This window comes from Cavia porcellus, unplaced genomic scaffold (genome assembly GCF_034190915.1).
Source record: "Cavia porcellus strain 051 isolate PalLab524CR breed Dunkin Hartley unplaced genomic scaffold, mCavPor4.1 scaffold_26, whole genome shotgun sequence".
Classification (NCBI taxonomy): domain Eukaryota; kingdom Metazoa; phylum Chordata; class Mammalia; order Rodentia; family Caviidae; genus Cavia; species Cavia porcellus.
In genome coordinates this window covers 31,250,799-31,267,411 of record NW_026947509.1, presented here as the reverse complement: position 1 = coordinate 31,267,411, position 16,613 = coordinate 31,250,799, and the positions used below count along the sequence as shown (strand labels likewise).

The window sequence follows — 16,613 nt, the reverse complement described above, 5'->3', positions numbered from 1 at the left end:
AAACCATGTCCTTGTGCACTTCATGGGAGCCGTGTACCAACGGCCAGCATGGTGCAAGGTGTGTTTCATTCTGCATGAGAGCCCAGTTTGTGTAACACAAAGCAGTACTTTGCTGCTTCCAGCAGTGTTGTTCATTTTTAGGAGGAAAAGCTAAGGACACACAATGAAGGTGATGTTGCTGCTTTTGACAGTCGGATGCCGTTGGTTATTGATGGTGGACATTGGCGTGTAGCATCCAACCTAAACCACTTGGCCAAAGTTTTTGTCATTTTTAGTTTTAAAAATATTATTTGGAAGAGAGAGCTCTCAATAGATCTTTGCATGTATCTCATGTATCAAATTGCTGACTTGTGTTTTCCCCAAAGCATTTGGAATTTAAGATGTAAGGAAATCAATTAACTAGTGTCTGAGAACCATTTCCTCAAACATTAGTTCTCAGCTCTTTTTGAGCCAGTGATATTTTTTTCAAAAATACCAAGTCTCTATGACTTGACATTCTTTCATTAATAACATTTTTACTGTGATTGATAAATTTCTGACAATGTATTTGTTATAATAACAATAGTGAAGTAAGTTTTCACAAATGCAGAGTATAAATAAGGGTTCCAAGTTTCAGTTTTTTTAAATCTGTTTTTTCACCCAGTTTTCACTTTGCCCAGGTCATGTAGCCTGATCTGTTCCAGTCAGTGGCCTCTGTTTCTTCCTTAAATCAGCCTGCTTGCAACTCCAGAGTCTTCTTTAATTAAATCATTCCACAGGCTGAGGGATCAGGACCAGTGGGACTTTAAAACTTGCAGGCTGCATCCGTGGATGTGGCTTTCCTTGTTCCTCAGGTTTTGGATAGAAGCTTCCTGCCCTGTGGTGGGCATGAAACCTGCTATACCACACTCCACAAGGTCGTCCAGCACTGTGCTCTAGGTGCTGTTAGCACTGCCCGGGTGATTTAGGTCACAGCTGAGGAACTGGAAGACCTTCCACTCTGCTTGTCTGTGTAATTTTCAGATGAGAGGAAAGGCAGGGCAAGGATTTCAGTTGGTGGAGTCTGCTTCATACTGTGAGCAACTCACAGCCCTGTCCCTGTGCTGTGTGGAAATGTGGGTTGTTGGAAGACAGTTTGAGACACGGTTGTGAATATGTGAAAATGCCAAAAGCACCCTTGTCACTCTCCAAAGCAGGCCTGGAAAAGTGCTCCTCCTGCACACATTGATACCCTTAGCCAAAAGCCCTGTAGCTGATAAGAAAAGCCATCTTCACTCACCTCACACCCATGGATGTTTTTACCCCTCCCCCCCCCTTGCACAGATGTAGGGTTGTGAATCTGCATTGTCCTTCTCTCCAATATCTTAGGCTTCGAATATCTCAGGCTGTTCAGGCTGCACATTCAGCTCCTCCTGCATCTCTGGAGAGCCCCTTTGTGTAGCCTTTCAGTTCTTTGCTCAGCGATTAGTTGTGGGAGACGCCGCTTAGCTTTTTTGTTAGGTCCTTTCATCTATCTTCTGTGGACTGAATTCTCCCCAGACACTTTCCATCTTGTCTTGTTCAGCCAACCACATCCCTCAGCCCCAGCCTCACCTCTTCTGCTCTCCCGGCTCCTGGACTTTATTGTCCTGGGTCTCTGGTTCTCACTGAATGGTCACGTTAGAGTGGGCAGCCTGTATGGGGATTTCTGTCCCGTCTGCTTTCTGTGTTTTGTTTTCTCCTCCATGGGCTGCGTTTTGTGAGCTCTTCCCCTGTCCCCCTTTCTTTCCCTCGGGCCCTTTGGTAATGTCCAGCCTCACCATGTGTCTCCTGTTGCTCTTTTCACTCCCTTTTGGGTATGGGGCAGTTGGGGTTGGATGCTGCCAGCTGGGACTGTAGACAGATCACAGTGGCAGAGGCAGGGTGACCTGGGCTGGCGGCTGCTCCTGCCCCTGCACCTCCTGTAGTAGGAGAAGGGGGAGGTGTCATCACATATTCACTGGCAGAACCATAGCATGTCCCCATCAGATGTGGCGGAGCAGAGCTCCTGGGCATTGGTGAACTTGAGTCCAGGCCAGAGGATCTTGGGCAGATGTCACAACACCCCAAGGACTGCAGTGTCACATGGGTGTGCTGTATCTTGCCTGTCCCCCCATTACCTCCAGATGAAGGAAGCTGTCTCTGCTAGGGCCACAGGTCCTATTCTCCCTCGGAGTTCTCTGTGCATCCTCTCCCAGGTGGCTGTCTTCTCCCAGGTGCATATACTGTGGCTCCCCTGGGGTCCCCCAGTGCACTGGTTACTCACCCCAGCTTGTGGGGTGGGACAGGCAATGGCTTTGCCTGCAGGGGGCCTTTGCTGTTGTTCACTTTATGCACCTTCTCTGGGCACTTTGGGGTGAAGCAATCCAGGGGTGTTGCAGGCTCAGAGTGAGAGGAGACTTAGGAGCCGTGTGCCTTTCCTTGGTCGGTATAAAGGTCCATTTCTCCAGTGCCAGCCTTCCCGAGGTCACTACATGGCCATGCTCCTTTCCTGTTCCACTTTCCGGTCCCCCAGGCCTCAGTTTAGTTAGGAGCTGGGGAACGGACGCCCCATACGGTGACTGTCATGGGTGCTGTCCTGACCCGTGGCTTCGCCTCTGTCCATCTGTCTTTCCTTTCTTTTCCCTGGGTCTGGTTGGAGGGAGTTGTTGGCAATTCTCAGCTGTCCCTAAGTGAGGACATTGTTAGTGTAGTGACTTTCATTTCCCAGTGTAAGTTGTTAAAAAAAAATTGGCAGAAGAAATAAAACCTGAATCCTATTAGATTATATAAAGTAATGTTACCAATAAAACTTTCTACCCACTGTAAAAATAATATATGGTCCAAAATTCCTTTTAAATGTCACAATACAAAAGTTTTCCAAAGCCTTAATGGTTGTAAATTACTGATTCTAGTGTTTTTAAAATCAATGTTTAAAGGGCCAAATTAGCGGGGGGTGGAGGGAATTGGCACTTTTATGATTAAGTTTTATGTTCTCAGGAAGGAATAGAAAGGTTCAAAGCCCCTTTCCATACACCCTTTTCATCATCTGCTTAAATAATTAAGAGCAAATAACATTTACAGGTACGCTTTCTGCGTTGTCATGGTACTGAGCAACGAAAGACATGATTCCTGGAAAATTTTAGAGAGATCTTCATGGAAGAGACTAAACCACGGCCAGGTCTTCTCTGCACTTCTCCCTTGTCACAGCTGACAGGTGCAAGGCCAGAGCACAGGTGGAAAGGACTTTCCCCTGCTGCAGATACTAAGGTTCAGCCAGGCCTGGTGGCACACACTTGTCACCCCGGCACCCTGGAAAACTCAGACTGTTTTAGCCAGCCAACACAACTTAGCAATTTAGCACAAGCCTGTTTGAAAGTTAGAAAGGACTATGGATGTAGTTGGTAGGGAGGCCATGGGTTTAGTCCCCAGGATTCTCAGCCAGCCGGCCACCCACTCACCCTCTTCCCATTTCTCCATGGTGTGCTTGTGGCCACAGAGCTGTTCTCAGGTTTGCTGTGTCCAGCGATGGTTCTGGAGCTGCTATATTTTGGGTAAGGCTGCTGGGCCCCTACCTGGACCAGGGAGGCCTTTTGGGATTGTGGGGCTCCTGGCCACAGAAGTTGTCATGGAAGCGAGAAGGAGTCAGAGGAGTTGGAACCTCTGCATCTGAGCCTCCATGCTGCAGGCTGCTGGCTGGGGCTTGGGCTTGGGGTCCCCACCGGAGTCTGCGCTTGGCCTGTGCTCTTCTGGAGGTCACGGTGATGTCTGCACTGCAGGGTATTGTATGGATGACAGAGATGTTATGCGCAGCAAAGGGCTGATCAACCCCAGTGCCCCTGCTTTCTGTTGTTTGGAGAACTGTTAATGACATGTTAATAGCTTGTAGTACAATTAGCAAAAATGACGGGAACAGAAATGTCAAACATCTGCGGCTGTGTTTACTCCCAGCGCAGCTCTTTTTGTGGAGTAGGGAAATGTAGTTTGCTCATTTTTTATTTTATTTATTTCTTTTTATGCTCAAAGAAGAACTAGCCCAATAGATGAGATGCTGTATGAGTTCAAGTCCTAGAATGACCCAGTGCTCCTCAGCTTCCTCCACTGTTCTGGGTTCAGAACAGGCTGGCATCCTGTGAGGCTCAAGATGGTGACCTTGAAACTGGCTAGCATTAAGGGGCAGGAAAGGGGACGTAGAAAGAATAAAGGTGTGTTTTACCCACGTACCAGCTTCCCATGATGATTGTGATCATGACTTTTTCCAGCACCTACTAATGTAAAAATGAAAACATCGGCCTCGGTCAGATGGAACAGGACAGGTTTAAGACTTTAGAAAAGGTGTTTTTAAAATAAACTGTCACACCTGCCTCCTCCTCTTTCTGCTGTGCTGGTCCCTCCCAGAATACACTTGCTTTGTGTCTTGTGTGGTTGTGTCCCATCTGGTATGCTCGTCCCCTGGTCACTACCCTGCTGGCCCCAGAGGAGATTAAGATGCTGAGTCAGGTGCACAGGGCGGAAGGTGTCTCCCCAAGTTTTCTGGAAGCTCTGGTAACATCCCATTGCGGTGAAACAGAAGCCTCGCACTTGACCCTGAGGCACAGTCTGACAGGAAGGTGCTGTTCTTTGTGTGGGGGGAGGGAAGGCGTGCAGGTGGGCACCAGGGCCAGACTTTGTTCCTATCTCCTGGAGATGGATCGGAGCTATAGAGTGCCATCTCAGAGTGGGGATCAGCGGTGGTCACTGCAGTTCCCAGAGTGGTCACCTTTGTTGGGGCTCCGTGTACCTGCTGACATCTGCACAAGGTGTGCAGGGCAGGTGTGTGTTCATGGCATCCATGATGGAGTCAGATTTATTTGGGGAGACTAAAGACACTTTGTGGAAATAAACTAACCCTGCTGCCTTTGATATCATGTAGCAGTAGTTGGCAGGCAGAGGGCTTGTTGCCTGCTCATGTGGCATTCATGACAGCAGTCGGGGGCACGGCTGTGCATTACCAGTTCGGGACAAAGGGTTGGAGAAATGGACCTGCGGGCAAGTAATCGCTTGTTATGTCCTCTAAGGTTTTGGTAGGAAATAAGATCTAATGACTGGGATAAGAGAGTAGATTTGAATTTAAAATGCAGGTTGAGCATTCTTAATGAGAAAGTATGAAACCTAACTAAAATCCAAAGCATCCTGAGAACCAACAACATCCTCTAAATTTATAATTTGAGAGCTTTGGGATTTTCATCATAGGGGTGCTCAACTGGCAGAGTCTATGCAGATTTCCCCAGACCTGAAAAGCTGTGGAATGTCTCTGCTCCCATGATTTCCGAGAAAGGCTGCTTAGCCAAGGTGAGGTCGATGGCACCTGCGGTTGCCGGTGAATCTTCACCCTCAGGTTTTCCTGTGTGTTTAAAGTGGTTCAGGGAAACAGCAGCAAACATGTTTGTGGAGTTCTGTCACCTGCTTGACCATGTCTGTCCCATAACCACAGTTGTGTCGCCTAGAGGCAGTGTGTCTCCTGCTGGGTGTAAAGTCACCCAGAGTCAGGTGAGAGGGCCCTTCCCAGCGGGGAGAGGAGCACCATCCCTTCCAGGTGGTGGACATCAGTCTGAAGCTGAGCCCTGGAGAGTAGAGGGCAGGGGAGGCCGGGAGTCTTCCTGACTTCAGCACTGGAGTGCAGCCCCCTAGAAGCATTACCTCGGGTGACTGAAGATATCAGAGGAAGCGGATGAGGGAGCAGGTGGGTGATTCCATCAGCAAGTGGGGGGTCAGTGAGAGCTGGGTGCTCCTCCCTGCCGGTCCAGCTCCCCAGGTTGGGGGAGGCCTTGGGCACCCTCAGGATGCTACTTCTGCAGGCACCTTGGAGGCCCCCAGGTCAGGCTCCAACTCTCCCCCTTGGTTTTGAGGAGTCTAGGTGTGAAACCAGTGTGGGAAAGATGGCCAAGCCTGGTGGAGACTGAACCCAAGCCTGGTGGATGGCACCAGGCCCAGGGCTGTCCATGTGCCCAGTGCCAAGGAGCTTCAGGGAGGCCCAGGGTGCGGAGGAAGGAGTGCATCCAGGGTTGGAACCGTGTTGTGAAGGATCCTCCGGACATGGGTGCAGGGCCCCAGCTGGGAACGGGCTAGGGGTAGGTAGATGACAGTGCAGAGACACAGCTGAGAGCTCAGGTGGCATCAGAGAGTGTGAGGTGGCAGTGGTGTTTTCAGACATTCTAAAGGAGCCGAGCAGGGGTGCGAGTGCCCTCTGGGTCCCCAACGGGCTTCTCAGCAGGTTTCCTTATTAACTCAAGCCCTGCTTATTTCCTTCATTTTCCAGACCAGTAAACGCACAGGCAGCTCAGCAGCTCACTCCAGTAGTCAGGGCAGAGAGGCGGGGCCTGGAACCCAGAGTCCAGCTCTGTGCCCACCAATTGCTTACTAGAGCAGGTTGGGCTGGAGCATCCCGTAGTCCTCCCTGCCCACTGTCTGGGGCATTGCAGCATTGGCCGTCTCCCCTTGGGGTTATCTTGGAGGCAGGTGGCTGGGGCAGAGCATTCCCTGGCGCCCAGCGGCACTCCATGAGCAGGACCAGTGCGGGCCTCTGTGGTGGAAGCAGCTCGAGCTCAGCATGTGAACCCAGTGCAGCCCGGGTACCCTGTCAGCCTGCACTGCCGACTCTGGAGCCAGGGGCATACACAAAGGTGGGGGGGTAGGACCCTGTCCACTATCCCCACACGGAGCCAGGCTACCTGCTTCAGCATGAACTCATCCTAACTAGTGACACCCACAGGGCCCCTATTTGTCAGTCACATCTGAGATGTGAGTGGGGTAGGCTACACATCTGTGCTGCCACTGGGAGGGATGGCGGTCACCCTGGAATTGTGGGCAGATACTGCATGAGGTCAGAGGTGGCCTGGATACCAGGAGCCCAGTGTTGCTGGGCATAGCCTGCTGGTTTGCTCTGTGTCAGAACCTGGAGGCCTCGTGTTGATTGCTCGAGTTTTCTTAGGAGTTTCTGGAGTGCCAAGGACATGCCTTTCTGCAGGGCTCTGCCTTGTCTCAGTTTCTCCTAACTGGGAGAGCGAGTCTGTTGCGGTGAGACATGGGCACAGGGCCTCCCATATCAGCCCCACCCCAGGAGGGACCAGAGCCCCAGCCCAGTCTTGAATGCAGGGGAACAACATGGAAAAGCTTCCCCAGCTCCCACCCCTCCCACTCATCTCCCTGGGATTAACCGGCTCTTCCAGACTAGCTCTCGGAGCAGGTGGCTTCTCATGTGGCATCACAGTGAGCGTCACCCATGTCAGGTGCCACTGCAGCTAGAAACTGGAGATTCACAGGAGAGGGATTTAAACCTCCACATACTTTCTGATGGCTTTCCTTCCCCTTGACCGTGACAAGGGTAATTCATCTGTGTCAGGGGTCAGGGTGTGAAGGCAAAGACTTTGCTGCTGCCAAGAGGAACAGACTTGCTTTTCAGGTGTTATTTTTCTTAAAAGATAGAATTCTGTTCCTTTTCCCCCCAAATAGCAAGTTTCCAGCATCTCCCTTTTTTTAAAAAGTTAATAACAAGAGCCTCATATTGGTGGCTGTCTCAGTTGGGCTTTTTCCTCTCATAAGCAGTTTTATTACGTATTAGGCCTCTCTTTTATGAAACCCTCAGCCAAACTTGTGGGCAACACTAGTGACTGCTGTCAGGGCCATCCCATGGGCTGGACACCAGTCAGAGGGCTTTGTGTTAAATTGTCACCCCTTGTCCACTGGGATGTCACTGTCATTTTCCAGTGGAGGACAGTGAGGTAGAGAGATGTGAATCGGGGGAGGCCATACAGCTGGTATGGGGCAGCACCCAGGTTCAGATCAGTCCAGAGTTGGAACTTACGGCTGTCACTCTTGTCACTTGATGGGTGTGCAGTGACAGCCCTGCAGGGAAGAGTGCCATCCCTTTTTCCACAGTTTGGTGACCTAAGGTCACCATTGGTTTCTCCTCCAGCTGAGAAGTGCAGGTCATGGGTGAACCTCAGCTGGCGTGGGTGCAATGGCCTGGCTGCCCCAGCTGCGGCCCCCAAAGTTTGTTTCCGCCTGACCCTGTTCTGTGGCATCACAGTGATGGGGGCACCAGCCCTGGAGTGAATCTGCTTTATTGGAATGCTGGAAGCTTTTCTTTGTGTTTCGTTATTTAGCAAAATGATACTCAACAAAGCAAGCATAGTTCTGTGATACTTAGATAGGCATGAGCATGCATGACTATGAGTGTGTATGTGTGTACGTGTGCAAGCCGGCCCACTCTAGCCAACCCTTCTGAAGGGCCCTGGATTCTTCTGTGGGGGTAGGGAGATCATAGCAGGTCAGCGTCTTAGGTGCTAAATTCTCAATTGTGGATCAGCAGGGCCCAGCCTATGGTGGTTGCCTCAGGAAGTTCTGGGAAACGGAGGGCCCTGTGCACAACCTTGAGGGAGCCAGAGAAGTGCTGATCTCTGGAGTTGTCATTTGGGGTCATGGCCTGCCCAGAACAGCGGGAAGGGAAAGCCAGGAGGATGCTGGGGTTGAGAATCCCTGTGGGGGTCACCTAGAGTAGACACAGCCTGCAACCCCAGCAGAATGGAGAGGAAGCCGGGGGCAGTGTCCAGGCCAGCCTGCCCACTCTCCCCCGTCTCTGTCTCCCCTCACCTAGCGTGGCCACCAACGCCGCCTCCCCAGCCACTGCAGCTCTGTCCACCTGTGCAGAGCCCCGTCCAGTAGCTGTGTCTAACACCTGTGTCATAGTCAGCATCGTCCCCTAACTGTGCGCCGTGGCCGCGGAGCCCCCATACTCATGGTGTTCTGTGTCTTCCTTTCAAGAACTGGGTTTCCCTTGAGGAGAATACAGAGCCCTTAGCTCTTCCTGAGCTGCAGACCAGGGAGCTGTGAAGCATGAACCATCTGCTTCCGTTTTTGTGATTCTCAACAAGAGCGTGACCATTTTAACGTTCTGTGTCCCTGCCAGTGAGACTTTGTGATTGCTGCGTAAAGGCTCTGTGCAAACCCCATGCCTGGTCCTGGATGCCGTGCCTTCTCAGCAGAAGTGAGCACGGGCTCTGGAGACACGTACTTCATTCAGTCTGAGCTCAGCCACCTAAGGTGTATTTTTCCACAAGCGAAGCCCATGTCTGTCTGCCCTCCACCTCCCAGTTTCCTCCACTTGTAACCAGGTGTTTTGTGTGTGGCAGGTGGCAGGTTCAAAAAGGAGATCGTGGTGGATGGACAGAGCTATCTGCTGCTGATTAGAGATGAAGGGGGCCCCCCAGAGGCACAGGTGAGTACTGCATGCTTGTCCTCCTTTCGCAGGGCTCTGCTTGAAGGAACTGTGTGAGTGCTTTCACAGAAGGGCCGTGGAAACCCGCAGAGAGCTTTGGGTTTGGCAGACTTTTTTTTTTTTTTTTTTAACCTCACTGACTAGAAATCTCTGAAAGGATGGATACCTTTTGAGCATTTTTAAGAAGAAAGGAAAAGCCAACTTGGCATGGATTGGAAACCCATTGAAATGACATCCAGAACTTGTCCTAGCTGTTCGTGTTTGTTGGTTTTTTTCCCTTGAGTTGGCCAGATCTCACCAAAAGGCAGATGATCCAGCAAGTCTGTTGTGTTGTGTTGGAATCTGATCTTCTGTCTGCTTCTGGCAGCTGGCAAGACTTGGCATCCCCGTGAGCCTGCTGGCCTTAACCCACTTCTTCTCCACTGCAAACTAGCCTGTGCCTGCTGCAGACTGGTTGCTTTGGAAATTCCTCGAAAGAGCTCGGCATGCTGGGGCATGTCCCAGCACTCTGGGAGGCTGAGGCAGGAGAGTCATAAGTTTGAGTCCTGCCTGGCAACTTAGTGAGCTCGTTTCTCAAAATAAAGCACTGGGGAGATAGCTCCGTGCAGAGGTGTAGTCCCCAGTTTGCAGAAATTAATGCAAAAAGAAAGAAATTCCTAGAACGATGGAGATTCTGAACATAAATTTGGGAAACTTTTTTATCTACTCATCCAATTTATTACTTTACGTACATCATAGTGTATTAACTACATACTTGAAAGGCTCCCCAGTGCTGGTAACAGCCTATGCAGGCTGAGTGCTACGCACTTTCTTGGTTACATGAGGATCCTGGACATAGGGCTGTTAGAGGTCTTGTGCTGTCGGCCCTGGAAGACCACACAGGTTTCCAGGAATGTCATGTTTTCACTGTTTTCCGGTAACTCCAGCATCACTGATGATAAGATGTATCGGAGTTTAAAAGGGAAAGTGTACCCGTTATATCACAGATTGTCATCAGTACCATACAGGTACAGTCCACCTGCAAGATGCCTTCGCATTGGCAGTGCAGTATACTTGATTGTAATATGAGGACGCTCCCGGGGAGAGGTTGGCGGTGCAGAGTTGGTTACTGAGCAGTTTGAGTGCCTGTCCCCTGAACTCTGGGTCAGTCAGCAAGTGGGTTTGGCTTTTGGCTGCTGTGATCCCAGAGGTACGCAGTGTTAACAAAAGCCAAGCACTTCCTCTCGGCTGGCGGAACATGGTGGCCAATACCCTGGCTGCAGGAAGGGGTCTTTGGTCCAGGCTGCTGACTGCAGCAGGTGGAGTATGGAAGTCACCTGGTTGGGGTTCCACCTCCCCCAGAACAGACGTGTTTTGGAGCAGCCAGGAACTGGCACAGTAAGAGATTTAGCCCTAGCCGGATGAGATGGGGGAGCAGGCAGACCAGCACAAGCGCCGCTTTGCAGGAGCTGTGTCTTCCGCCCTGCAGAGAGACAAACACAGGGCATGGCTCTCCCTGTGCTGGTGTAGGGGAGACGCCAGTGCTGACATGTGCCGCTGTGCCCGAGGGACGGGAAAGCTCAGCTGGGGCTTGGGGCTGCTGCGAGGCAGCTTGCTGTGCAGAGCTCACCCTGCTGTGAGTGCCGCTAGGACCCTTCTTAGACCACTTTGGGGGTGCAGGGGGTGTAGCTCAGTGACTGAGCACGCTGCTTAGCATTCATGAGGCCCTGGGTTCTACCCCCCAGCTTCAAAAAATAAAATAAAAAATATCTTAGTTGCCCCTGTCATAAAGCCCCCACTCGCTGTCTCCACAGCCCCACGTGCCCGTGGACAGAGTCCAAGTGGAAATTTCCCTCCGAGAAAGAGCTTTCCTCTCCTATCCATGGCAGCGTGCATCTCCTGCATAGCTTAAACCACCTAGGTGTGCAGTGTCATTTGATAAAGTAACATTTTCCTTCCGGTCAGTCACTCTCATTTAAGGCTATGCCGTAAGACAGGAACAGTCCAGGCCCGTGGCCTCGTTCGCTCCCCTCGGGCCTCCCTCGTGCCTTCCCCGCACCTACCTGGTGTCCCATGAAGCATGAGCTATGCCTGGGCAGTCTCACAGCACTAAGACCAACCTGCAGGCCAGTTGCATTTCCTGCCAGCTGGGAATGCCAGCACCCTGAGGTCTTGCCCCAAGGATACAAGCGATTGGGGCCCCTTCCAGTTCTGGGGAAGAGCTGGGACTTTCAGGTTTCTGTGTCATCTGAACATAACAAGACTCCGTTTCCCTGAGGAGCAGCCCCTCATTCTAGCGCCCCTCATCCTCCTTCCAATCTGGTCCCAAGCTTTTCCTAGTTTAAGACACTGAATAAGATGTCATTCTGTTCATTCTCACAGCTCTATTGTCATCCGCCTGAAGGTGAAAGCCTCGTGGCAGAAGTTCTGTGGACTCTTGGCCAGTGGACTTTTTTTTCTTCTTTCAAAACTGCAGTTTCAAAAAAAACCCTGCAGTTTCCTGATGGGGCTGCTGTTACTTTGGGGGGATACTTACTAGTTATATCCTCTAGGGGATGGGGATGTAGTGACTTGGCTCCCAGCTTCCCTGGCCGGGATGCAAGCCCTCTCCCTGTTTCTTGTAAGAGCAAGGAAAACCCCAGCAGAGACAGAAGTCCCTTGTGCTGTCGATTCTGCATCAGGATGCTTTGCCCGAGTTCTCCCTCCTCTGATTGTCCATGCGTCATCACAGCTGCAGGTGTCCAAAGTGTAGCGCAGAGTTGTTTCACGGGCACCTGAAAACCATTTTTAGTTGTGAGTGGAAGTCAGAGTATAATCAGTAAGACTTTTGTCCCTCTCTTCCCCAGCCACAAGAACTTCTAGGGACTGACACTCTTCACAGGGAAGGCAGATAGGATTTTGTTTCATTTTCACTTGGAAAGCAAGTGGTCTCTGGTGCAGATGCACACGGTGTGGGTTCTGTGTGGGCTGTGGAGAGGGCGTGGGGACTGCAGACCTGCGGGAGCCGTACTCCCCTGTCCCCGCCCTGGATGATGGTTGGTGAGACAGCAGGTGACAGAAGCCGGAGGAGGAGTGTACACAAAGCTAGAATAACAGGACCTCAGAGCACGCCCTATGAGGTCCTCTGCCAGGTAATGCTTGTTAATTTTGTGGTTGCCATAAAAATAAGAATTTCCAGAGACTTCTGATCACCCGGGCTGCCTGCTGATTGGGGGCAGCGACCATGAGGAGACACATTCCTGGGTCCCCTGGGGAGGAGGGGAGAATAAGGCATAGTTAGAAAAGTCAGGTGAATATCTGGGGCTTGCTGGCGCTGGTTGCTAGGATGATTCCATGGTGCCCAGTGTCCCCTGCCCCACATTCAGCTCCTGCCCTCGCCCCTCTCTCTCCACAGTTCGCCATGTGGGTGGATGCTGTCATATTCGTCTTCAGCTTGGAGGACGAAATCAGCTTCCAGACGGTCTACCACTACTACAGCCGGATGGCCAACTACCGGAACACGAGCGAGATCCCCCTCGTGCTGGTGGGCACCCAGGGTGAGTGGCCTCCCAGATCAGGCTTTGGAGGGCAGCCCCGACTCTGGTGCGTGGGTTTGCAGGTGTCTGAAGAAGGCTGCTTCGACACAAGGTGCATTTTCTACAGTGAGCACCTGAAACTGACTTGAGTGTTGCTTAATTCAATTCTGTGGAAGGGCAGCTTGGTCAGCAGCCTTTAAACAACTTACACACAAAGAGGCATAGACACACATAGGTGCACACACAGATGCACATGCATGCGCACACAGGCACACGGGCCAAGTGCTTTTGAAACAGTAGGCTCGCTTTCCCTTTGTTTTCCTATATTATTTTACTTCTGTCGGAAACAGGTTCTAAGCGAAAAGCATTCCTGTTTCCACTTTCGGTGCACCTTTAATACCGATTTGCAGTTTTATTTCTGTTCATTGTTTTTGTTTTCTTTGTCTCTATTTGTCAGTGTCTTATTATCTCATGTTGCACCTGGCAGGTTTTCAGCGTGCAGAACCACACCAGGCACAGGTTCCGTCCTCTTAATAAAGTGACGGTCACACACAGTCTGATTCAGCAGCCTTGTGTTTGATCATGGATTCTTGATTGCACTGCTGTTTACCATTGAATTCTTTTTTTTTCTCCCTCCCCTACCATGAATTCTAACCAAAATGTCACCTAGATTGTTTCTAAATATTCAGTACAAGCCACTTTCTAATGTGGCTTTGGGTTATTTCGTGATTTTTTTATTAGTGCATGTTGGCTATACATAGTAAATCTATTCCTGGTGGGGAACTGGTTTGTGTACATAGTACATCTTCAATCTTTTATCTCCTTTCCCTCCCTTATCATTTCTTCCTCCATCCCTAGATCCCCTTCCATCTGCAAAATGTGGATTTGCCAGAAATATGGGTAATCACGCCTTCAGGCCAGGCAGGTTTCCCAGAGAACCAGAGAAGGTCTGTGTGCCTGCAGCGCCCTCTAGTGGTCACCAGGAGACAAGGACGCCCTCTGTGTGTTACAGATTTCAAATCTGAAGATTCAACCAGCTTTTTAAAAAAAAAAAAATCTTGTATATTGAACATATACAGACTTTTTTCTTGTTATTTCCTTAGCAATACAAGATAACAGGTGTCAGCAATTGCTGGGTTAGGAGTCAGAAGTAGCACAGAGATGGTTGGGGTACATGGGGTACACGGGCTTAAGTACTATGCCATTTTCTGCAAGCTGTGGAGCAGCCATGGATTTTGCAAACCAAGGAGACCTGGACCTGTCTCCTGTGGACACCAGGCGAAGGCACTGGCTGACCTGGTAGTTCTCAGTGAATGATTTAAAGTGGGTGTTGACCCCATTCCGGCTCTCCTCACCTTGGCCTCAGAGGCAGAGAGAGTGCAGAAGTCCCCATGGCACCTGTCCTGTGATCCTGGCCTGGCTGTTTTCAGGCCATCAGTGGAGACCACATATGCAAGAGTTCAGGAGGGCCCCCCCCCCATCCATGGACTTGCTGTGACAGGTACCACCGATAGAGCAGCTGCAGGACTGTGGGGCCCCAGCCCCAGGTAAAATGAGGCTGAGGGATACTCTGTGACCGCTGTTTTCCAGGCATACTAAAGCCCTGACCCGCACACCTGCCACCATTCCCCTCTCCCCACTGGTACTGTGCCTTCCCTATTCATGGCCTTTCCTGCGCCAGGCTGAGCATTGGCTCTGCAGAGCCCAGACCTTTGCTTTGTCCCCCTGGCACCCATGCATGTGGACCATGACCAGGGGCCACTGCCAGGCACTGCAGGGCATTCGCTGAGGCAGTGGGTGACCGGTGACACTGCAGGCTGTGCCAGGTCGTGGAGCCCATTTGGCAGAGCTGGTGACAGGAGGTGACCATGACCCCTGTCCATCCAGGTTCCCCCTCGCCAGGTTTTCTTCCGTACCCCTGTTCACTCCAGCTCCTTCCTCCCGGCGTTCTGGACATTGCATTTTAGCTCTTTAGCTCCAGAAGTTCTCCCCTCAGCACGTCCCGCTCTGGAGCCCAAGCCTGTCACTTCCGGGGAGGGAGGAAGCTGTTGACAGAACTCTGGATTTTCAGAGGGGTGACAGCTCTACTGGGTGAGGGGCAGTAGTAAGCAGGTACCCGCCTCCCCAGGAGGACGTAGTCGCCCGTGCATATCATCACCCAGGCTCCCCTTCCTGCTCTTCTGTTGCAGACGCCATCAGTTCCACGAACCCACGGGTCATTGATGATGCCAGAGCACGCAAGCTGTCCAACGACCTGAAGCGGTGCACGTACTACGAGACGTGCGCCACGTACGGGCTCAACGTGGAGCGGGTCTTCCAGGACGGTAAATATGTACCCAGAGCACCACTCTGGCCTCGGAGCTTGGGGGGGGGGGTGCCTCACCTTGGGGTGGATGGGTGGCAGGGGCCTGGCCCAAGGTGTGTGTGCCTGGGCACTGGCACAGGAGGCGACTCTCAGTTCTGTCCCACTTTAGCAGTGTGTTCAGGAGAAGCAATTCTCATTTATCCCTGTGTGCAGTGCGGAACGATCACGTTCACTGGGGGCCATCGGTGCGTGCGCCTCACCTGTCTTCACTCTTTTCCTTTTCCCGTCTGCTCTTCCTCCCTCCCTCTATCCCTTGCTCTCTGTCCCTTCTGAAAAGCAGGACACCGGCTTGATGATGCTCCTTCATGGGTTCTTGTCCTTCCCCATTTACTCCTTTCCTATGCAGAGGTTGAACCTGTCTCCACTCGTTCCCAGATCCCCGCAAGCTTCCACGGGCATCTCCTTTTTAATCACTGTCACTGCTTGTTCCTAATCCAGCCCAGTCTCTGCTCTGAGAAAGGTTGTAAACATTTAAGATTAGGCCATGAGGAAAATAAGTTGAAAGAATGGAGAAGGCAAGTCTGGACCCTCACCATCCCCCCAGTAAAACCCCACAAAATAAAAAGGGCTAGGATTCAAGGCCAAGGGCAAGGGACCAGCATTAAGGCATTGTTTTATGCTGTTGCATTCAGTATCGAGCCCCACCTCTGGGCACTGCCACAAATCAGAGGAGTGGGCTTCTCCAGGAGGAGCCTCAGGGTGAACCTCAGGGATGCGGTACCAGCTGTGGGTGATGAGGGGCACCTGTGAACAGGCAGGCGGGAGGGGTGGTCTCCTGCCCGGCCTCTGGAAGGCCCAGGGGAAGCCTTAGCTTTGGAGTCTGAGTCTTGGGACTGGTGTCTGGGCAGAGGGTTCCATCTCTGCTAAGTCTTGGGAAATCACCCCTGGACTCCTCCTGTTGGGTTTAAATCTACAGTGGCAGATCCCCTGCTGTCCCCACCCTGGTGCCCAGGCATTGTGTGGAGCAGAGTAAAACAGGCACGCCTGAGCCCTCCCCTAGGGTGTGCACTGGCCTGAAGAACGGTGGCCACAGCTGGTTCAAACAGTGCCTCTCGAATGCTACTGCCCCTGGCCCAGCCTCTTAATAGCACATTTAGCCACAGACGCATGAGTGGGTGACTTTACCGATGAGTACAGCACCCCAAATCCAGTCACCTTCCAAAGCCTCACCTCTGACCACAGCCTTTTAGGGGACAGTCCAGGTTATAACTGTCTTGGTTGCTGGGACAAAATCACTGACACCCAAAGTGAAGGAAGGAAAGGTTTATTTAGCTCACTATTTGTGGAGGTTTCAGTCCATAATCAGCTGGCTCCAAAGTAGGGTGACGTGGCACATGGGTAACAGTTCAAGGCAGCAGCAAGAGCAAAAGGAACAAGAGAAAAAAGAAAATAAACCCCTTGTCCTTCCCTATTATTTTACACAGCCCCCCCCCCCATCAGGATGGATGTAGCACTCACAAAATCTGTATGCCCTCCTCTTCACAGGATGAGGATATTTACAAAGTAGCTGCTCTGCCTCCCT

General features: G+C 51.5%; 1 protein-coding gene across 10 annotated transcripts in view; it reads left to right on the top strand.

The window, feature by feature from the left end:
* Agap1 (ArfGAP with GTPase domain, ankyrin repeat and PH domain 1) overlaps nt 1–16,613 on the top strand; it is a 488,546-nt gene that overhangs the window by 184,323 nt on the left and 287,610 nt on the right. For all 10 annotated transcript variants that reach the window (XM_003474578.5, XM_003474579.5, XM_013157542.3 and 7 more), the window contains 3 exons: nt 9,147–9,232; nt 12,606–12,747; nt 14,916–15,050. In XM_003474578.5, the coding sequence (XP_003474626.1) occupies nt 9,147–9,232; nt 12,606–12,747; nt 14,916–15,050 (363 nt within the window). The remainder of the gene's footprint in view (nt 1–9,146; nt 9,233–12,605; nt 12,748–14,915; nt 15,051–16,613) is intronic.